Source organism: Periophthalmus magnuspinnatus, chromosome 5 (genome assembly GCF_009829125.3).
Source record: "Periophthalmus magnuspinnatus isolate fPerMag1 chromosome 5, fPerMag1.2.pri, whole genome shotgun sequence".
NCBI lineage: Eukaryota > Metazoa > Chordata > Actinopteri > Gobiiformes > Gobiidae > Periophthalmus > Periophthalmus magnuspinnatus.
Window position 1 is genome coordinate 2,694,635 of NC_047130.1, and position 23,731 is coordinate 2,718,365.

Genomic DNA, 23,731 nt, shown 5'->3' on the forward strand with positions numbered 1-23,731 from the left:
AAGATAAAATGCTGACTCTAAATAAACAGTATGTGATGTACGGTAAATAAATGTCAGACTTTTCCATTTAATTATTTGATGTTTGTCCAAAGCAAATCATTATACAAATCATTATAAGATGCACTATGTAACTTTTCAGCTGCTTTTATTGTTCAAAATACATCGAAAAACATGCATTCTTAGTGACAGCAGGGTTGCCTTTCCACATACAGTATATGACCAGTAACTTGGTCTTGTGCTCGTCCCCATGAAGTTTGTTTAGTGGCATAATGTGGAAGATTACTTGTCAAACTCCAAATAGCAACCAATCATCCGCCAGAAAAGTTACATAGTACACCTCTGAGATAATCTATTACATATATAGATAAAAAAAAAAGAAATTTAAGTGCATATTTTAAATAGAAAATATGTATAGTGACTTCATTTTCAAATTTTCTTTCTTAGGAAATGATAATTATGATCCTAATATGAGGGTGTTCATATCAAGTTATACCTAAAAGTTATACAAGAGGTAGTCTCAAGCCTAGTGCAAATACAATAAGATTTCCCAAAAGCCAGAGCTGAACCCGGGACTGTCAGCATGAGCAGCATGAGCAGCCTGCCTCTGACTGCTCTATTGTTCTCACTATAGTCTGAGTGGAGCAGAACAAACCTAGTGGAAAGGAGCGGACAAAAGGACAGCATGTCTTCACTGCACCTGTAAGTGCTCACATGAATGTAGCACTGTGAAGGCTGGAGTCGAGTGCAAAAAGCAGTGCAGTTTTTTGGAGTATAAATGTGTAGAAATAACAGTATCGATCGTCACAGTATTTTGCCACTACTGAAACAAAATATTTGTATACATTTTTGCATCTTGTCAGCAAAAAACAACTGTCCAGACATTTCTGTTATTATAGATTGATTATATTATTGATACAGAACTTGTGCATTTTCTGTTAAGTTACATTGATCGTACATGGTATAGAAGTTTACTGGGATCCAGAATACACACTCCAATACTGCGAAGATGTGAGTTTGGTCACTGGTTTCCCTGAATTCAGATGGATTGGCAGATGGAGCTAATCAGGGAGATGAATGGTAAATCCCTATCCAAACAAATATGGCTGTTTATGGCGAAAACAAATACAAAAACATTGCAGATTTTTGTAGAATTAATGAATGAAGCACTGAACTCAGCACAAACATAGAGCACATCTTTACTTTAAATGGGACAAATTACCTGAAAAATGACTAGTGTTCGAACAAATCCACCTTGTAGCTCTGAGTAACACCCATTTGCCCTTCGCAGTAGTAATCATAATATCACCTTATTCTTTCTGTACAAGCCAAGTTACTCACCACATGTCGATTGGCGTGGAGTACTCCGTGGAGCCTAGTAGAACATCTGGAGGTCGATACCACAAAGTCACCACTTCATTAGAATATGTCTTAGTGGGGACAGACTTTGCCCTGGCCAGACCTAGATTAAGAAAATACACTGTATTAAGCATAGAGTTGTCTTCCCATCACACCATATTGTTCTCATCTGTGTGCTGTAATGGTGATGTCAGCTGGGAAATATTATTTGGCTTTATCTACACAGTAAAATATTGCAGAACAGCCAGAGAAAGGGCCACAGTTGCTAGGATACAGAGAGTACGGGTGCTAAAGTCATCAGGACAAGAGATCTCAGTGTTGCAGTAAAATATAATTGGAAGGCAATTTTGGCTACAATCTCACCACTATCCCCCCCGGAGTATATGCGTGGACGTGTGGATGTGTACGCTCTATTATGGGTCGTTCTTACCGAAATCTGCAAGTTTGAGCTCCCCCTTGTCATTAATGAGCAGGTTCTGAGGTTTTAGGTCTCTGTGCAGGATTTTCCTTTGATGACAATAGGACAGACCGCGGAGGAGCTGGAACATAAAAATCTGCAGCAGAAGAAAGTTATCAGTGGTGAATATTTTAAGCGATTTTATTGTCGTAAAGTCAAGCTCTGTTTTAACGCTTTTCCTTTTATCTGAAATTGTGCATTTTTACAGCCAACCTTTTCAAAGAGAAGAGGACAATTTTAAGCAATTTGGATAAAGTGAAGGTGCATTTGACCCATCCTTTAACGCTGCAACCTGACAAGAGCAATGGGCCCCGCAGTGCTGCACCCGGGAAACCACCTCCAGATCTCCACAGATGAAGATCCACATATTTATTACCAAACCAATTAAAAACATTATTTTCCACACCTTAACTCTGAATCTTTTTTGCAGTATGACCTAAAATGAATAGCTATTAAACAGTCTATATTAATATGAACTAAATGCAGTTTAAATGACACAAAAAACAATAACTAGTGGCATTAAAGTTATCAGCATAGTGAAAAAAAAATATGAATGACTTTCTGTATGACCACCTGATGGCGTCACACGCTAGAGTCAGAGGACAGAGCTGATAAGCAGCAAGATAGCTCAAATATGTGTGAATGAAACAAAACATGAGCAACATTACACTAGCTTATACTTTAAAGCTCTGAAAATCCGTGTTGGGGCCTGTAAACCCAACACACATGAATAAAACAAAAGAATTGCAGAGGGGACTTGAGGCCACAGTGTACACTTCTCTGACATTTAAACACATTAAAGTGGGTGAGTCATTTCCTCCCGTGCGGCTCACCTTCACATTGTGCATGCTCATTAGGTTCCCACAGTTATCCAGATACTGTTTCAGATCACTGTCCTGCAACGCATAACAGCACATACAGTAAACTACAGGCCTCACAGTGGCTCTAAATGTGCAGTTTGTATGTAAAACTACTGACCAGATACTCAAACACCAGTGTGAGGCAGCGGTCCGTGTGGATGATGTCATGTAATGTAACAATGTTCGCATGCTTCAGGTTTTTCAGCAGGGACACTGTGTATACAAGAGATTGATTTTTAGACATTCTCAACTGAAGTGAAGTTACAAAAAAGGGTATTTGTATTAAATCATATCAGAAGTCTCTCAAATGACTTAGAATACTTATCTGAGTTTTTTTTTAAATCTTATTATTTCCCAACATGGGGGCAAGACAGCCAGTGGGGGCAAGTGGGCAAAGTAAAAACTCCACACAGCATGTTTGGAGAATGGACATTAGTGCCAAAAAATACACCAGTTCCTTTTTAGTTGCAGTGTGGGGCTAGGTAGACTACCCTGTTGCCAACACAAGTGCGGGGATTCAGAATAAAAAGAAACAATCTCTTTACCCTTTTATATAGGAGCTCATCTTACTGTACGTTTAACAATTTGAGACCCAGCGATATGTAGTCAGTTTTTGTTTGTCATAATAAAGCAGTTTCATTGAGATGCAGGGCAGCTGCCCCTGTGGTGGTGGTGAGTACCTTCTCTGATGGCGGTGCAGGGCGCTCCCTCCTCGTGCTCCAGGCGGATCTCCTTCAGAGCCACCACGTTCTCGGTCAGTTTACTGCGGCCTTTGAACACAGTGGCGTACGTGCCCTGGAAGCACAAACACTGTCAGACACAAGTGTAGGTGACACTTTGACAGCAGTACTTCTGAAACATGGCTCTGAGCAGGTGCTCTCACATCTCATAGTCAAAAATATTATAGGTTTCCTCCTGTTGTACAATAGTTCATTATGAAAAACAGAACATTATAATAACATGTTTGATTAACCATGAATAAACATTGTAAACATTTCTAATTATGAGCATAATAACGACTGTATGATAGAGTCAATAAAACAGCATCCTTTTCTTTTGATCAGAAGGGCTATTCAACATGGAAAATGTGTATGTAGAATCAAATTAAAATGTACCAAATTTGAAATTCATAAAATAATTTGTTTTTGTATGTTAAAACTTCAGAGGAAGCCTTTGCAAAACACCTTATTAATTGGGTAACGGTGCTTTACTTGTGACTGTCCCAAGTACAAATCAATGCATTTTATTATGAATTTCTTCAATTTATATTAAACTGACATATTTACCAGTGAGTGTTAGATAGGTTTGTGTTAATAGGTCCGTTTAACATTTGAACCGCTACATTTTCACTACTGTGACAAAAGGGACCATCTAATCCAAATGAAAGGTGCTGGATTTACACGTACTGTGATGAATCCTCTTGTCTATAAGCTTACAAATATCCTTTGATTTCATATTGTAAGAGCTGAGAGCCCAAACAGATGAGTCACTCTAGTTTCTCATTAAATCAATGGCACATGTGTCTGAAGGTTTTACACTGACTCAGACTCTGGCACAAAGCACATGATTTAGGATTAAGTGGACGTTTTGGCAAAGAAAACCCACAGCAGACATCTATTAGGTTAAATTAAATCCAACTCTAATGTCATTCAAACCTGGCTAGTCTCTGTAGAATGAGATGCTTTCATTAACCAGGTTATTCACATACTTACCTCACCGAGTTTCCCTAGCTTCACATACGTCTCCTGTTTCCCAAAGCCGATGTCAGACTGATGAGAACAGAATGGAGGATTAAAGTATTTTTTTATTATTTGCACAGAGCAGTACAGTAAGTATCTCTAAAATGTCTAATTTAGCCATATTTACTGGTTACTCAATTCTGGAAGAAAGAGCACGCGCCATTTGGCAGTTATTCTAGCAGGATTATAAAGATATAAAAAAGTGTATAATGTCAACAGTGACAGAATAAGAATATTAAAGTTTTTGAACTGAACTTAATACTTAATATCGCTCTTGAAGGATAAGTACATACTCTCGAGCGAAACAAACTTTGTAGCTGACTTTTAAACAGGACTGAAAACAGGACTAGAGCCAAACTGAAGTGGATAAGTGACACTGACCAGTGAAGCCCGCCGGGACATTCGACTGAGCGGTTTGGAGAGGGGCGAGTTTTCACTCTCCATTTGCAACTTTTTGAGGAACTCTGGGGGCAGACGGATGTCCATGGGCAGAGACATGCGCTTACTGACATCCTGGAAACACATACACAGTGTCACTATGGATGCATGACAGTGCCATGTGTAGGACTACCACTGTCCTACGATGTCCTAGGATCACAGATGAATGACAGAAGAAAGGTAATAACAGATCACACAGTAAAAAGAATGGTGTTTCAAGTTTGTTATAAAATCAAGTCTTGCATAATCATTTCCCCTTTAATTCTGGTTTTATACTTCTGTTCTGTCCAAGTGCATATTTGAGACTGTTGATGTCCAGCTGAAAACTGTAAAGAACTAAGTCAGTCAAGAGCAGCGGTTGTGTATGGGGGTAGGGGGAAAGAGGAATTTTCATAGCAATGATGTCTTGAATGATGAATTGAATTGAAGATTACTCAAACATGTATGAATCACTCTGAAAACTACTTTGAGTAGGTAAATGGGAAGGGAAAAATAAGATTAAATGTTCTAAAATCTCAATTTTGCATGAATATGTTTCCTTCAAGTTCATTGTGTCATTCCAGAGCGCTGACTTCCCCATCACATGCCTAAACCCTCTTTAGCTGCGTGGTGTGAGACGGGCAGTGAATCATACAGCTCCACTGGGATCTGTGGCACTGTGATCACTCTTACATCCCCGATAGAAGTGTGTATGTGTGTACTTGTGTGTGCGGGTGCATGTGGCTTCAAGGTGACTCATCCCATTGAGCTGCCAAAGGTGGAAAAGGAAAATAACACCAAGAACCGTGATGAAAGTTGAGAACGGATTGTCTTTTCTTGGTTAATCTGGCTTTGTTTATGGGGACACAACACCCAGACATGTTGTTTGTCTAGCACAGGGGCTGAGTGGCTAGCACTCTCATCTCACAGCAATAAGGTTCTGGGTTTGACTTCCGAGCTGTCCAGGGCTTTCTGTCCACAGGATGCATGTTTCTCCCTGTGTCTGGGTGGGTTTCCTCTGGGCAGTTCCTCCATCCACCCAAAGCAGCTAGTCCTGACCAAGTCTAGCTCGAGATCCGTCGTATGTCTCGGGAACACACTGTTCCTGATAGGTTGGCCCAGTGGTATTGAAGGACAATAAAGTGCACCCTTACCATTATCCTCCTTTGGCTTAATTATTATTAAGAAGCAACTCATTCATATGTTTTATCATCAACCTGATTTAGTCTCATTTTAGACCAATTAGCCCTAACATAGGCCTGATAAAGTCTGGAATTAGATCTAATTATATCAAAGGTGGTGCTTGGTGTAAAAAGTCTGAGAAACATATATCTTATTGTGATGCCGCAGATTCAACAAGTAAGTTGGAGCACAGCTTAGCAGAAGACATAACAACCACTTTGCGTGTGCTCTCAGCTGTGGATCATAAAACATGCATGATTAAATATATGTAATAACAATAAAACATTTCTTATGACATAACAGTGGTAGAAATAGTTGTTTTTATAATGTGCTGAATGGCCAGTTTTCTCCTGTTGACCCAGTTACAAGTCCTATTATGCCTTGGTGTAGCTGTGGCTTATTGAAGTTATAGAAGCCTTTTTAAATAAACCTTATTACTGAGTGTTCTAGGACAGTGCACCAAGTCTACGTGGCCTTACCTCCATAGAGAAGCGTCTGTGCTGGGCCTTGCTGTGGTAGTGCAGATGGGAGGGGGAGTGGGCACTGGGCGTGGTAGGCTCAGGACTCACAGGACTGGCATCGTATGAAGCTGAACTCAACCGCTCTGGTGTCAGGTCTGGACAATCAGAAAAACATATTGAAATGACTGACAAAGCACTGGTGAAAAATCATTTGGACATTGTGTGGTAGAAAAGGAACAAGCAAAATGAAAAAGAGAATTAACTGAAAACTTAATTAGCAATATATGAATAGATTATTAAGAATTATTGAGGGGGATTGGGGGTCAGAATTTTAATTAAGTACAAAATTAAAGGGTTATGTTACGTGTTAGTAGTTATAAGTCTGACTCATACTTAAGCTATTTACTCAATATGATATCTTCGTTCATTCTTTATTAAAGGTCATGTACCTGATCTTTCCCTAGTAGATATATACTGTATAAGTAGCTCTTGTGGTTAAAATAAGACCACTGTGTACTGCCTGCATCAAATTATAAAGCATTTTACTCCCTGAATCAATCTTAGTTCACTCTTAGTTCATTCAACATCTTTATTTGAATGGCCTCACTGAAATTTCAACCTTTCATTAATAAACAATGCATTAAGGAAAGGTTGCAATTAGCTAATTAATTCAGTCTTCCTTAAGTAAATGGTAAAAATCAAATAATAAAAACCGTAAAATACATTGGCGCAAGTCTGTCGCATATTATTCTACTCTGGACACACACTATTTGGAACAAAAACAACAATTCCTCTTTTATAAGCTGCTTTCTTTCACCAAAATAAATGAATATCGAATCCTTTACAAAGCGGTTCTTTTGTTTGAGTACAAAGCCGTCTGTTCAAAGTGAGGTGCGGTGGACAGGACCTGTACATGTAGTTTCGCTGAATATGTCGGACAATTAAAAAGCTGCCACTGCCGTCCACTTTGATCCCCGTTCGCTCGCAGTGGAGGGTTGCGTGTTTGATGCCCTGGTGTGTTGTGAACGTGCTTTGCTTTATGCTTTCAGACGAGTTTGATCGTGAATGATGGCGTGTGTGTAGGCGTATGTGTGCATGTGTATGTGTGTGTAGCAGCTGTTTTCTCATAGGGAGAGGTGCTTTAAATCCCGGTTTCCATGGGGACAAGACAACGGTTAAAGACGCTGGAGGTTCTGATTTTCGAGGACTTATATTGAATAGCTCATGTAGTTCTCCCACTTAACAAACCTTAATATAATACTTCATGATTAATAATGACCCCTGACCTGGTGCGTGGATGTTATCTGCACTGTATGGATGAAATAAACCTGTGCAGATGCAACCAATTTATATAAAAGAACTTAAATAAATCACACTTCTGTATATGGTGACATTGAAATAGCACTTTTGTAACATAACTGGGCACTCAACCATACAGAAAAGCTAGGCTACAGTTATATAGATGCAAGATACGCTTGAGTATCTTCCCCATGGGCACAACAACGGATAGGAACTGGGATATAACATCCAACCTTTAGATCAGTCAGTCAATTCCTTAATATTTATCAGATTACTTGTTTACAGTGGGGAGTGGTTATTAATTTAGTGCATAATTAACATGAGCCCACGTAAATGTTTGTGCGTAAAGGTTAATTTTGATATAGACAGCCAAACCACAGATCATAGCAAAGCACAAATTATTAAAAGCCACACCGACATGCTATAAACAGCTAATGCAGATAAAAGATTCTGATTTACGCAAATGTCATACTCGCTGTGTCTATATTATAAAGGTCTCAAAACCCGTTGCGGCTTTTTACACCTTTTAAAAGACAAATCCGTGGCATATAAATAAAGTCTGCATAAAGAGACTTGAAATGAGGGATATGAAAGATGTGTGTGTTGTGCGTGAACTGCCAACCTGTTTGTGTTCATTTGAATTTCACAGCTAGTGCTCCTTTGATCCCTCAATTCTAATGAAGGTCAGGGTAATATGCGCACACAAGCACACACTGATCCCGATAGCTGTGAGATATTGGAAGGACTCCTGCTGGACAACTTGTTTGCAAAAGGACAATCCAATATGGTTCTCCACATGCTCTCTCCGTGCTGTACTCCGTCCCAAACTGTGCCATGTACTGTGCCGATGTTAGGGAGTTCTCCAATTATGTATGTGGAGCATTGAACAACAGCTACGACGTCAAAATCTAAGATGGCATGAAATTTATTGACTTAAAACACTGGCAGGCTTTCACGGGAAACTGCATCTGTCTTGAAAGCTGAATTGTGTTGAAGTGGCAATTTGAGCAGTGAAATGATCAGCACAAATCTGATTGATGTGTACACACAGCTGGCTTTGCTTCATAGATTTCAACATGCAAATTGTCCCCTTAGAATTACAAATGGAATCTAATATTTTTGTAGAAATTGTCAAGTTATTAATATATTCTTGTTTCTGAATGTCTTCTGTAAATCTGTGTCAAGATTTTGTAGGATTTGGTCATTTTAATATAGGTTTGTATGAGCAAAAACCCATTTCTCATTCCCAGATAGCATAGATTGAACCCGATAATTCTAAGAGTATTAGATGTAAGCAGTGAGATGGAAATATTTTGAGGGTTGCTGACTCGGGCGAGATGGACAACACATGCACGATTACCCAAAAGAGCCTGAATAAAACAAAACACACCTTCACAACACTAAAAAAGACACCTTAGCATAGTTTCTACTAAATTGTCCTATTAAACTATGCAATCTTCAGTATAAAATGAATTGCTCATAACATATTTCTTGACCTGAAAATATACTAACATGCACATTTAAATGGTGGTGGGTCTGGAGAAGCAGTACAAGCACATCTGATGAAGACACTTGATTACAGGGCTCTCAAAACTCATATTTATGCAGTCGGAGTTGGTGTTTCCTTGGCGTGTTCAGTCTGCATCTGTTATCACTTCACATCTATTCAAGGAAACTGTCTCAGCTTACCGTGAGTCATTCTCTCACAAATAAGTCTTTTTTTTTTACCAGATTGGGGAACAAACAAAAGTATCCGATTTGTTTTCATGGTGTCACCACCATTACTGGCTTTACAAGTTAGTGTTGCTGATAACAGTCGAAAAGATAAATGAGGCATTCAATAATTATGCGTATTACAAACATGCATAAAAGTTCAGCAGCTGCTCTGAAAGATTTCCCTTAATTGTCAGATTCACATGAAGTACTTTTCACATTATACAAACTATTATGAAGTGCCAGTCAAGGAGATTTCACACAGAGACTATTGATGGGTTTCAGATGACATCACAATATTCTACAGACAAACAAGATTTTTGTTGCAGTACAGTTTGTTCTTGGGTCTAGTCACTAATATAATATAATTTAGAATATTTTATACAAAAATACAATGTGATGAATAAGGAAAATCATCACATTCTACAGAATTAGAAAACCACCAAAATAGACAGGAGTATCATCAAGTTCTTCATTTTAGTATGTAAAAGTTACTCAAACAAACTGGTCACACACACCATGATTTACTATTGATTTCCTGTATAATGCAGCATACATAAACTGCACTGTATGACTGTTGTTCATGGCCATGGTCAAATTCTACATAATAAAGCAGATCCACTCAAAGACTGAACGCTGTGTATTCTTCTCATCCCTGCGACCTGCATCTCTTTGAAGTCTGATCACAGCTGTAGTGAGAAAAACTCTATGATCACTATTACCAACAAAGCAGGAAGAGCAATTTTATTTCATGGATAAACCACTTCCTTAAATATTCATAAATATATTGTTCCAGGAACTTTTAAAATGTCTGTACCAGATTTTTTCCATGTAGTTGACCAAATTTAGTTTTACCACAATACTGATATTGTAGAAGCAGCTCTTAGGGTCAAAATGAGACAGATATGTGTTGTCTGCATCTAATTATAAAGCTTTTTATTATCCAAGAACCAGGAAGTGGGATGTTAGCATTACCGTGATGGGAAAACTCTGCTCTGACCTCTGTAAGTTGTAAAAAAACCTCTGCTCTGACCTCTTTAAGTTGTAAAAAAAACTCCTACAAATTCCTTGTGTTGAATACTTAAAATCCTAGATATATACGGTGGGAATGTGAGAACTAACTTTCAACCACTGCAAACTGTTTAAATTAAACTAGTTCTGCTTTTCACACTTCACAGTAAAAAGCACAGCACCATTCATGCAACTCAGGCAGAGTAAAAACAAGGGATTTAACAACCTCTGCAAGTGCAAGATCACCTGATCCAGAGTTACCATACTCTGTCAAATGTCCCCACGAAGCTCAAAATAAGAAGACAGCTTTCTTTTACTGCATTTTCAAACTTTTCACACCAAGTACCATTTGCGGAAATACTTATCTCTCTGAATAGGCCTGTCACGAGAACATATTTTGAAGTGTGATATACTGCTTAAGTAAATATAGATGATAAACAATAATACTGTAACCAAACTATAAAGCAGAATTATGCCCAAAAGAGTAGGCTACAATTCTACAATACTGTTCAAAAACACAAGCTGCAATAAATAAATAGCACAAAGCAACACTCAAGCAATTAGTTTGTAATTTTAGTTCATAATTCAACCTTCTACAGCTCAAATATTATAGAAATAATCATCAAAAACGTTCCACTGGTACAAAGAAAAAATACCAACAATAAATACCGACCCACAAAAGATGTTCCATTTTTCATTACTGAACGATCAGTCGATAGGTTTATTGTAACAGGCCTGTCTCTGAGTACCACCAGATCTAAACCAGAGAGAAAACAGAATGGTCTAAACTGGTCTAAACTAAACCAAACCAGTTCAATATAACTACTACAACGTAACTTGAGTAGATGGACAAAATATGTAACAAAATTGACAAAAAAAACAAACAACAACTGCTAAGGACCCTGCATAAAAGACTAAACCCAAAACCCCAAAGTTTGAGAACCCTTACCTTGAGTGTGTCTCATGTTCAGCTGGTTGATCTGCTCCGTGAACTCGTTCTCCTCTATGGTCTCAGTGCGAGGGACAGACAGGGAGAAACGCCTCTTGAAGTTTTTCACCTTGTTCATGGTTGCCGAGTCCTCAGTCTGCAGAAGGAAGACACATGAGTTTCTGCACAGATAATGCATTGGTCAACCTCTCCACACAGAACATGAGCATGTGTTTCTGCTTCCACTCCGTTACAGAACACATCAAAGCAGCCACAAGTGCGAGTACACGCTGGTACACACGGGTCACATGACAGGAGCGCAGACTCGGTCTCTCCCATTGCTCCAAAGATGCCTGTCATCTGATAATGAGGCACAGAACAGCGGGTAGGCAGCTGATCAATCCACTCCCAGCCGCTTACATAACCCCGGCAGCCCTACTAGTTTGTCATTGTCGCGTTTGTCCGCCCAGTCCCATGTTAGGGGGTCTTCGTGACTGCTTTATTGTCAGAGATCTAAAAGAGCGAGTATTTCTGCTCGTTACGGCCAAAGACGAGACAGTTGTGTGGTCATTATAAGCCGGACTTCACATTCCTGAGTTTATTTTTAGAGCTCAATGGAGCGTCGTGATATGACAGGCTCAAAGCAGCACCTGCAAATTGAGACTGGGGGCGCCACGCTGCACGACAACGGGGAGAACGGGTGCAGTGACCACAAACGACTCGATGGGAAATTAATGAGGCAAAGTTTGAAAATTAAGTTCGGTAAGGGATGAAATAAAGTGGGTGAGCAAAATGACTTTTTTTTATTTACTTGGAAACGTACAGCATTAATAAAGATCCATGGATCCTCTTGTAAGCACTCCCATTCACACATTTGGAGATAGATGAGTTTAATGTCATACTGAGGGTCATTCTACACAAGGAAATAGCACCAGGTGTGTCCCCATATGAAGTAGACATGTTCAAATTAAACATAGCACTTACTGGAGTCAATTGTAATGTTGATTTATCCTTAATTACAAAAAGCTGAAATCCAGTTAGTTAAAACCTAAAAGTACTCTGATAGTTCACGCAGTTCTTTTCTTTTCACCTACTTCCAAATACACACTAATATCCTTTCCCGTTGTCACAGATCAATCAAACACGTGAGTATCGACAGAAATTTTATCAGCGCTTGACAAGACCACTACTCAAACAACATAGGAGCATTTATTTAATGTCTTTTACAAAAAAAAAAAAAAAAGAAACCCGAATTGACTTTCATGTTTGAGGGAAACGATGAAAAAAGATGAAGAAGATGTGGGTGGCAGCCATAAATCGAACAGATATCGCAGCACAAAAGGCAGAGATGGAGGCAATAATCCACAGAGCAGAGAGAGAAAAGGGGGATTTCTCACACTGAGAAGGATCAGGCTATTTTAGTGTGTGAGATTCTACCCGTGGTGTAAAGAACAAGACTAAAACAACCCCATTATATAAAAATACATACAGGGAAATGGATGTGGAGGCAGATGAATGGAAGGTGTCTAAAAGATCAACTCATATATGGCTGTACTTAGTACTTATACTGTACTTATACCATAATTGACTGTGGTGTTAAGTAGTGACCTAAATGCTTAATAAATACATACAGATGTTTAAATGAGAATTACAATGTAACAAAACACAATGTCACCTATGCTTTAATGTCATGTATTTCAGAATGATAAGAAATTAGGACCATTGCCATAGCGATTAACAATTTAAAACAAATTACTATATCTTCTGGATGGGAAAAAGTCATTCCAATGTTGCATATAACAGGAAACCCATGAATAGGATGTGTTCATGACAATTTAATGCCATTATTGAAATAAAATAACCGATCTGACTTTATCCGTTTTGCTAGACATTGTGTTCATTAATTTGCCATCTTAATTAGCTTAAGGAGTAATGTCATCACATTCACATGACAGATTGTGAACATGGGATGTTATAAGGCCACTATTTATGCAATTACACCAGGCAAACTCCATAAATTCTGACCCGTTTCCATCATGTATAGAAATCACACCACAACATAATTTTTGTATGTATTTTAATCATACCACACATGCACTACACAGCTGTCAATCAAGTTTCCTATCCAATATTCTTCAAATAGCTCGGTGTCTATTGTTGTTTACCCCAAGAGGGACGCTATTGACATCTGCTGCCAGGGGATAATGAAGTGTGAGCAATGCCAATTCTTCAAATGGGTTGTTGTTCAATGATCCACAGCTTATACACCACTTACAAGATGAAGGCGAGTTACTGGGGTTCTGGAGCTTAAAAAAATACAAAACCAATAACATTTCCAGCACATAAGTAACTATTTTGTATTATTCTACATAAAAAAAACGCTCACCCTGTAGTTTAGAACTGTACGAACATGTTGTTGTATTGATTTGTCACTTCATATTTCAGTCTTTTTGCTAATTCCTCTGAGTTCAACATGTGAACGTTGAACAGAATCTTTTTATTAAACAAAACTCACAAATCTAATCGCATTTCCAATACTTATCAGAAAAAAATGCAATTAGATATTTTTCCCCAAATGCTTCAGTCCTACTTTATATTAGGCTAAACAATACAACCTGGGAGTGTAGCAACCACCACGTGTCACTGTGGCCTTTGAAAACATAGGAAAGATGGCATTTGATTAGGAGCCTGTCTTTTCTTCTCTCTGTTCCTCATTTGGCTGTTGAACAATATAATTGTGTGGGTTGTCAAGGAGAGGCCTCATCACTTGTTTGTGATTAGGGCTGTGGCGGTGATGGTTATGCAAAGTCCTCTTCTTGAAATGACCGCTGGCTCTGCACTTTTCTGGCAATAATAGTGTCATTCATAGTTCATTAATATTAGAGGGATCTCCTTTGTGCTACCAGTAGATATGATATCAATCCAGACATCATGTTGACATTGAGCTTTCTCATTTTGTGAAGTACTTAGGTAAGGTAGATATAGCCTGCACTCTTAATGGTTTCAATCACATCTGAAGCTGGTTGGTCAGTGTCTTAAAGGTGTGCACTTTTCAGAGCTTTTCACCATATTATAATTGTTTTCCCTTCTCATTTAGGCTTAGCTGTGCCAGTTTGAGTAATTATCATTCTCCCGCACCCAAAACAATATTTCCCCGATCATTTAAAACGTACAAAATACTGATCCATGGGTGTCATAGATTATAACTAGGCAATATAGCAGACAAAAGCACAGTACATCTTCTTTAACCAGCATATTGAGCACACACAAGCTGCTTTATTCTCAGTATATATTACATTACCCTGCAGGGATAAATAGAGTTATAAGATTGATTGGTTGAGACAGGCCGTGTCTCATCTGGAAGCTTAGAACAGCACTTCACTGACTGAGCTGCAGAGCCTGCACCAGCACTGATGGATGATTGGCTGTAGGTGTTGAGGTTTAGTGAGTATTAAGAGAGAAGCCCTTGAGGTCTCATTTTAACTGCTTGTAGTTGTAGGATTTGGCAAATCAAAAGATGGTTCTTGTGAGACTTATACTCTCTGGTGGATATTTTGGTCTGTAATGACAGTAATGTATACTTCAAGATAAATTAGCTTGCAGTTGACCTATAATTCTCATTATTTCCTTATTTATGCCAAGATCTCAACAAGGTGAACCAGAAAACTTACTCTAAATTTGCACAGTAACGTCTTACGAGCACTATTTTGTCTTTTATGTGGTTCACAAACAGAAAATGCCACTTCAGACTGTGTCCTTGGAACATTAAAGTTGAGATCTATAACAGGAAGAAGACAATGGAGGTAGTATCTGTTTACCAGACTCTGGTGAGACAGCTGTGTGTACATGTCCACATGGCAAGAGAAATGAACGAGGTCAGCATATGGCACTGGAATATCTTTTATAATGCAAGAAAAACACTTATTTAATAGTATCTTATTTAAACAAATCTTAGTCACCATTAGCATTTGGAAACATTTTTGGAAAGTTAAAAAAGTTCTCAGAGAACACCTACTTGCAATGCTGTTAAAATTTGTATGTAAATCATATGACAAAAAAACAAACAAAAAACAACAAAAAAACAATTAACATGAATACTGGTGGACTTGAAATTCGTTTCTTACTAGCATGAATGGGTATAGCCATAGCCATTGTTTCCCACTATAGATAAATGAATAAATGCTGCTGTCCCTGTGTGTACTCATTCAGAATGGGGCCATTGATGGGAATGTGCTGTGCATTTTGATACAGGTCAGTGGGCACATATATGGCAATGTGCTACAAAGCAGACTTCAAACAGAGCACACTCCTCAATCAAACCAAATGTATAGTAGATTTTTCGTAATCAGTTCAAGTAATTGTTGAGCACAGCGACAGGCAGGCTGACCACCGGATGCACTGAATGAAACCACGATTTGTGCGTTTGTCGTATATGGAACCCGGCATGTCACTGCTCCTGACAGGCTGCCAACCCAAGCTGTGTGTGGGGCTCAAGAGCACGGAGACAGTCTGTGGAGGGCACGAGCTCTCACTGGAGGAACACATTACAATGGTGCATGTCTGTCTAACCGCAAGTCTTTTCTGTGCCGTAAGCCAAAAACGAAGGAAAATGGAGATATCAGTTATAAACCAGGAGAATGGGAGAGAGCTGCCTGAGGATGGATGCCTAAAACAAACTACCCTAACAACTGATGCAATGCCGGCTAATATCTAATCAACTGAAGTTTGATTGCTTTATTTCCCCTGATATGTTTGTTAATATTTATACTAGTTTCCATAGGGATTATATAACATTAAAGCAGTAAAACAATTATAGTTTAATTGGTTTCGTTGATTACATTGTGTGATTTACAGTGCTCTAGTGTGACTTGAGGTCATGCCAGATGTGCCTTGAAAAAAATGTCCAATTTGTTAACAGATTCACATCTTTAATTTAATAATTCACCATTTTGCAGTGGCGTTACATACTAAAATTTAAAACTTGATTTTAATACTAAGGAAAAGCATCAGTACTCACTACAGACGCTTGACACCACAATAATAATAACACTAATAATAATACCACAAAACAAGTAATACCCACGTTTCAAGACCATTCAAAAACTATTAAGGGAAGGTCATATTTTGTCCTGTTTATCTGATTTTGTACTTATACAAATGGGTGTCTAATTCCTGTAGTAGTTTTAGTATCACTTAGTATCTGGGTTTCAATACATTTGACAACCCCAGCCCTGAGCAAATCTCTGTACCTAAAAAGAAAGCAAAACAATCACTGTTGCCAAATTTGAAGAACACAACACTGACATGAACATTGTCACCACATGACATACCAGATCTGCCTCAGTAATTTAGTAGGTCATGTGGAAGAAATCATTTCAACCAAAAAAGTGTGCCACTACTCAAAAAGGTAATAAATTATTAAGTACAAAAGAGTCAGAAACCAGTCTGTGCGAATGCTACTTAGTGTTAGAGACAGTGCACATGCACGTGTGTCTGTGAGCGTGCATGTGTGAAGTGGGTCATATGCTGCAGAGCTGACCTCAGGCCCAGGGTGATATTACAGCCTGCTCCAGTGGCTGCTGTGAAGAACACTACTCACTTTCCCTACAGGAGGACAATGGATCCAAGATTACTCACAGTGTCTGACGCAGTAACTGTTAAATATACTTTACTCTATAGCTGCTGTAGTCATACATTTTTCTGTATGGGCTATAAATAAAATAATGCACAATTATCATTTTTCAGAGTGGGTCTGTTTCAACAAAATGTAATAATAAACCTCAGACTACCTGTATGCCTTTTATCTGTTGTTGCATTTATGAATTGAATGTTAAAATGTATTATTATTAAATAGTCTGTAACGTCTATAGATTTACTCTCGCTGCTACTAGTGCTATGTATATTGTTACACCCCCACCCATCTACAAAAAACAAACAAAAAAAACCCAAAACACATTAATATTTAAACTACTGATTCTTGTTGTGTGATTAAAATGATCTCCTTGGAGTGTTGTACAAACTCAAAGTACAAAAATCATATTAGAAGTATATTAAGAAGACTAATAACTATTTTACTTGAGGGCACGTGAGCTCTAAGCCAGTTACTGTCTGCTCTGTCTTATCACAGGACATGGGGGAAACAAGCATGTCTCATTCTGCTTGTGTCCAGTGCAGTCGGGGCAGGGGTCATGATAAAGACAAAGCCTTTTGTTCTGTGGCCACACTCAAAACAATTAGTGCCTTATCTCCTCTGTGTATGGCTCAACTACTGGGCATGTGTTTACCACTCTATGTGCGCAGCTTCTCTCTGCACTGTGTTACATAACCAGACATGGAGGTTAAACCATGCCGCCACTACAGGGGTAGCTCAGTCATCACATATTTATGTATTATGTATTATTTTATCCATTGTGTTTTGTGTTCTTGGTAGAGTATTATTCTTAAAAAAAAGTAACACAGCATTTCAAATGCTAAAAAGCTGTGCTGCTTTAATTAATTAGGCCTGTTACGATAATTACTATATCGACTTATCCTTCAGCCATGACAGATGGAGCATATTTTTTGGGGGTCAATATTTATCGCGGGTACTTTTCTCTGTAATAGTGGGGACCTTCTTGTTATTTTTCTGTACTACAATAAGATGGGAGCTGTAGCGGGTTGAATAAATAACTTCTATGACTCATTAAGAGTTCATTAACAATGCAATACATTATATACACTCAACTGAATGTTTATTAGGAACACCATACTAATACGGTGTTTGACCCCCTTTCGCCTTCAGAACTGCCTTAATACTACGTGGCATTGATTCAACAAAGTGCTGAAAACATTCTTTAGAAATGTTGGCCCATATTGATAGGAGCATCTTGTAGTTGATGGAGATTTGTGGGATGCACATCCAGGGCACGAAGCTCCCGTTCCACCACATCCCAAAGATGCTCTATGGGGTTGAGATCTGGTGACTGTGGGGGCCATTGTAGTACAGTGAACTCACTGTCATGTTCAAGAAACCAATTTGAAATGATTCGAGCTTCATGGCGTGGTGCATTATCCTGCTGGAAGTAGCCATCAGAGGATGGGTACATGGTGGTCATGAAGGGATGGACATGGTCAGAAACAATGTTCAGGTAGCCTGTGGCATTTAAACGATGCCCAATTGGCACTAAGGGACCTAAAGTGTGCCAAGAAAACATCCCCCACACCATTACACTACCACCACCAGCTTGCACAGTGGTAACAAGGCATGATGGATCCATGTTCTCATTCTGTTTACGCCAAATTCTGACTCTACCATTTGAATGTCTCAACAGAAATCGAGACTCATCAGACCAGGCAACATAAAATAGGAATTTTAAATAAGTAAAATAGGAATTTTTCCTATTTGTAGTGGAGATGAGTGGTACCCGGTGGGGTCTTCTGCTGTTGTAGCCCATCTGCCTCAAGGTTGTGCGTGTTGTTGCTTCACAAATGCTTTGCTGCATTCCTCGGTTGTAACGAGTGGTTATTTCAGTCAATGTTGCTCCTCTATCAGCTTGAACTCGGCCCATTCTCCTCTGACCTCTAGCATCAACAAGGCATTTTCGTCCACAGGACTGCCGCATACTGGATGTTTTTCCCTTTTCACACCATTCTTTGTAAACCCTAGAAATGGTTGTGCGTGAAAATCCCAGTAACTGAGCAGATTGTGAAATACTCAGACCGACCCGTCTAGCACCAACAAGCATGCCACGCTCAAAATTGCTTAAATCACCTTTCTTTCCCATTCTGACATTCAGTTTGGAGTTCAGGAGATTGTCTTGACCAGGACCACACCCCTAAATGCATTGAAGCAACTGCCATGTGATTGGTTGATTAGATAATTGCATTAAGGAGAAATTGAACAGGTGTTCCTAATAATCCTTTAGGTGAGTGTATATGTGTGGTGGTGGATAAACAACAGAGCAAAGGAATGTGGAGGACATTACAGTGCCAAGTGATGGGAACATCAGGGAAAAGGAACATGAGAAACTAGAGAAATACCAGGGGCTCAAAGAAGAGCTGCAGAAGGCCTGGAAGGTGAAGGTATCAGTGGTGCCCGTGGTCATCGGAGCAGTCGGGGAGTGACCGCCAAACTGAAGGAGTGACTACAGGAGATCCCACGAAAAACATCAGACATCTCAGTCCAGACATACATATATATACATATATATATATGTAGAATCCTCATCTCGTACTTAAAAATTTGTAATTTGTCATGACAGGCCTAGGACTGACTCCACTGTCACACCAATTACTCTGTCTCATGGTTTTGGAGATACCTAACACATCTATACATATATGAAAGAGGGTGTCTTTCCAAAGCAGACAACACCATAATTTGCAATGAAAAGGGATTATTTTTTTGTTCTTGTTTCCAACTTCAGTGATTGCAGAAAAATGGCCAATCAAATATTCTGCCTATTTCAGTCACTTGAGGTCGGTTTGTGTTTGGGGATGATCCTCACTTAGTCAGAACAGTCTATATTGAAGTTGATCCTCTCAGTAGGAGGGGTGCTGGACTTGGCAGACATTTGATTTTCACACATTGATTTGTCTTGTTCCTCTCCACTCCATATCAGACACTGACATTGCACTGGGGGGATAGACCTATGCCCTTTCTTTCATCAAATTCATATGTCAGACTAACCTCAGCCATGGCTGACTCTTGTCCATCTCCAGTCCCCAATTTACCAGCTAAGAATCCCACAGCCCCTGGTGCTTTTATTGCTGGACCAGACTACATGCTTTTCCTACACTTCACTTTACAAAGTCTGGAACTGGGTCCTTTCTCCGTAAGTTCTATTGGATGACTATTGACTGACTGGAAAACAGAAACCTTCTGCCAAATCAATGGGCGAAGCACGAAACTCTGTAAATATTAAGTAAAATTAGTTAAAATTTTTGCTCTGAATAACACTTTTAAAGGGTATGCACTACACATACTTGATTGTCCTTTAATTGTTAACATAACATTGCATCACACACTTAACAGTAAAACCCTACAAACCCTGCTATTTCTGCCAGTCACAGGAGGCTTATGCTTTATTCTTGCTTTAGAAATTATCCAAACAAGTCAGTGTATGGACTTTTAAAACATGAAGGAACATTTCCCTTTTTTCATTTGTTTTAGACAGCCTGTAATAAATAGTCTAACAATGTATGCTCATTTTCAACAACGTTCTTCAGGCGGCCATACAAGAAGGCTGTACTTGGATGTAGCACTTAAGTCATTTCCTGGCCTGGCTGATGCTCTTTACTTTGTAAGAACTGGATATAAAATCCTTACTCTTGTTAGTACCATACAAATGCCTTATAAAAGAACAACACACAAAGTTCATGGGTCAAAACTCTGCTGGAATCCCGTATTCCAGCACTGACCTTAAGTATGTTGTTACAGTTACCTTCTTGAAGAGCTCCTGAGTCAAACAAACTTGCCTCCAACACCTTTAACAACAGAATGCTGTTGTTAAAGGTGAACAAGGTTACTTTTCTGGTGAAGGGCCTACCACATGCTTATCTCTGGCATTTAATTTCTTCAGTAATAGTAACACCAGTTATTGAATAAATGCAGGGGAGATGTAATGTCCTGCTGAGGAACATTTCATGCAAAAACAACATTTTCATGGAGATAAGACAAATAATCCTCTTTCAGACAAATCACACAGTGCACCTTTATGTTCTTAGTACAGTGTAGTAGGTAAAATATGTGCTTAGAGCAGAAATCTTGCTAAGCTAATGTCACTAATATCCCTACTTCAGCTACTAACACCATCCAGTTTGTGATCATTTAAAGAGGCAAAAATAGTACTTAATACTCAAACTAGCCCTCCACCCACTACATACTATTAACACATCAGGACTTAGATACAGAAGAGCTCTTTATCATTTATCACACAAATGAAATAAAAAAGATTAAGTAAAAAAAGTACATTTAAAAAAACTATGGAAAAGCCCATGTGTTCTTTGTTCTTGTCTGTAATTTTAGGTCGGATACCCTTCCAGACTCACCATGATTATCTGATTTTGCCTTCAAAAATTTGCTGACTTTGTGTGTACTTTTGGCTGGTCATGCATCAAATTAATTTGATGTGTAATAAAGGGACCATAAAAAGCCTATTAGAGGATGTTCATTATATAACAACATGTAATGGCCGCTCATTAAGACATTATTAAACAGCTCATTGTAGTCTGTAAATAGACAGAAGGCATGAGGTTTCAATTAATAGGATGGGGTGATATGGACAGCACCAACACAAGAATGACTTAACAGTGCAATAAAAAGATTTTACTGCCTGAGTGAAAAGCTCCGGGCTGTTAGGGGACACATTAGGGGAATCAGATTTTAGACTGTCTTGTCAGTTAAAATAAAATCATAGCACTGCTCTGAATGGAAACCTTTCTCTTAGCTCACAAAGTTACACTGTAATGCTTGTGTCTGGAGATGGCCTAATTTGAGCCAAACCATGTGCTAGAACCACTGTAGTCTTCATTTTTGTTTTCTTAACTTTTAGGTCAAATCTTTCTCAGTTACCATATAAAATGCAGTTTATATAGTGTTTAACCCCACATTTTCAAGTTTCATCCTGGTTTAGTTCTGGTTTAGTCCAAATCTTGCACAGGGTTGGTTCCGGTTGGGTGTGGTCCCACTATAATCTATAAATATAAAGTTGCATTAGAAGATCAAAGGTAAGATTAACTCACTAGTCTCACATTTTCTAAAGAGGAGGTATTATGCAATCTATTTTCTGGAGCTTTCTATATTTGAGTAATTTTGCGATCTCTCCCGGGCACTAGACAAACCTTTCTATTCTTTTGTGCCAGGCCATTTTTCATAAATTTACAAAAGCAGGATACAAAACAATACACTACAACTTCACAAACCCGATGCAATGTGCAGTAGTTTCAATAGCGTGACGTATGCTGAGTGTGTTGTGATGGTGCTCTGAAGGGAGGGTGGGGAGAGTAAGGGGCATCAAATATGAAAGTGAAACTAATTCCACAATTGAATATAATTTTTTTTTGGGTGAATACAGCATTTTCAAAACAACACAAGGTTCTTACATTTCATTAACATGATGACCTAAACATGTGTTAATAATATATACATCACAGAAGTATAATACCTCCTATTTTAATCACTAACAAATACTTGATCAGTGTAAATGAAAATCATTTGTTGTATTACTAAAGGGAAAATTTTTACTTTCAACATTGCTTCCGCCTTTTTAGCCATTAAAAAACACCTGCTTCTGTATGAACATCATTTGTTCTTGTAGCCCCCTGAGAAATGTTTTGCAACCTCTAAAATCTTAATTAGCAGTTCAAAGAAAGCATAACTAACCCTAGCTTATCAAAGGTCAGAGATGGTTAAATCATGTGCTGCTAATTGGCACTCAGGGCTATTCTTAGACAGAAGGCAACAGGTTTCAAATCTTAGTGAGGAGAAAGCAGAATTACTAATTTCTTATAGTTACCATGTTGACTTTACAGTTGAACAACCGTTATTTAAATGTCAGGAATTACATAACTGTGTCAATGCCTGTCACCTTACATTTGATGGTCTTTTTGTTGTGACAGCCTTGGTGATTCACACAGTTTACCTCTCAGCATTTTATATGAGTAAGGTTAAAGCACACTTTAGGGTCCCTGTAGGAAAGTGTGTCCTCTGCATTTGACCCATCCTTTATTGCCTGTGGAGGAACGTGTCAGGCACTGCAGTGCTGTTCCTGGTGACCCATCTCCAGATTTTGAGCTAGGCCTGGTCGGGACTACCTTAACTGGAGGATTTTACCTAGAGTGCATGTTTTGGATTGATGGAGAAAACCACCTAAACACAGGGAGAAACATGCAAACCTGTTGCTGTGAGGCATGAGTGCTAACCACTGTGAAGCCCTTGTATTTTTAAAGAGCTTTTGAGTATTGTCCAAGCTGTGAATATACAATGTAATCTATATATTAACTCCTAACCTGGTAAGGCCTGACTGATCACTAATAAGATTAGCTCTGTACTATCGATTTGGAACAGCACCTGTTGAAATTGTTCAGGAAGAGGAAATTCTCTGAACAACAAAATGCTACAGTATGAAGATGATTATATATATATTTTTTTTATTAATAATTGTGGATCATCATACTTTACCCTTTATACCTTGTTGGCAGTTATTAATGAAATCCACACCAAAAGTTGGATTACAGTGAGTTTGAAAACTCAAAGTTTTTTCATGACAATCCATCTTGCAGTGCACGGGTAATTCACTCTGCACTTGGTGGTGTCAAGCTACATTGAGGCT

General features: G+C 38.6%; 1 protein-coding gene across 1 annotated transcript in view; it reads right to left on the reverse strand.

Moving 5' to 3' along the window:
• Positions 1-23,731, reverse strand: part of cdk18 (cyclin dependent kinase 18) — a 33,109-nt gene that overhangs the window by 4,948 nt on the left and 4,430 nt on the right. The window contains exons 2-10 of the mRNA XM_033966926.2: positions 11,445-11,580; positions 6,491-6,627; positions 4,794-4,925; positions 4,386-4,442; positions 3,354-3,468; positions 2,792-2,886; positions 2,647-2,709; positions 1,787-1,910; positions 1,339-1,459 (exon numbers count right to left, since the gene is read on the reverse strand). Coding sequence (XP_033822817.1) covers positions 1,339-1,459; positions 1,787-1,910; positions 2,647-2,709; positions 2,792-2,886; positions 3,354-3,468; positions 4,386-4,442; positions 4,794-4,925; positions 6,491-6,627; positions 11,445-11,562 — 962 coding nt within the window. The 5' untranslated portion in view covers positions 11,563-11,580. The remainder of the gene's footprint in view (positions 1-1,338; positions 1,460-1,786; positions 1,911-2,646; positions 2,710-2,791; positions 2,887-3,353; positions 3,469-4,385; positions 4,443-4,793; positions 4,926-6,490; positions 6,628-11,444; positions 11,581-23,731) is intronic.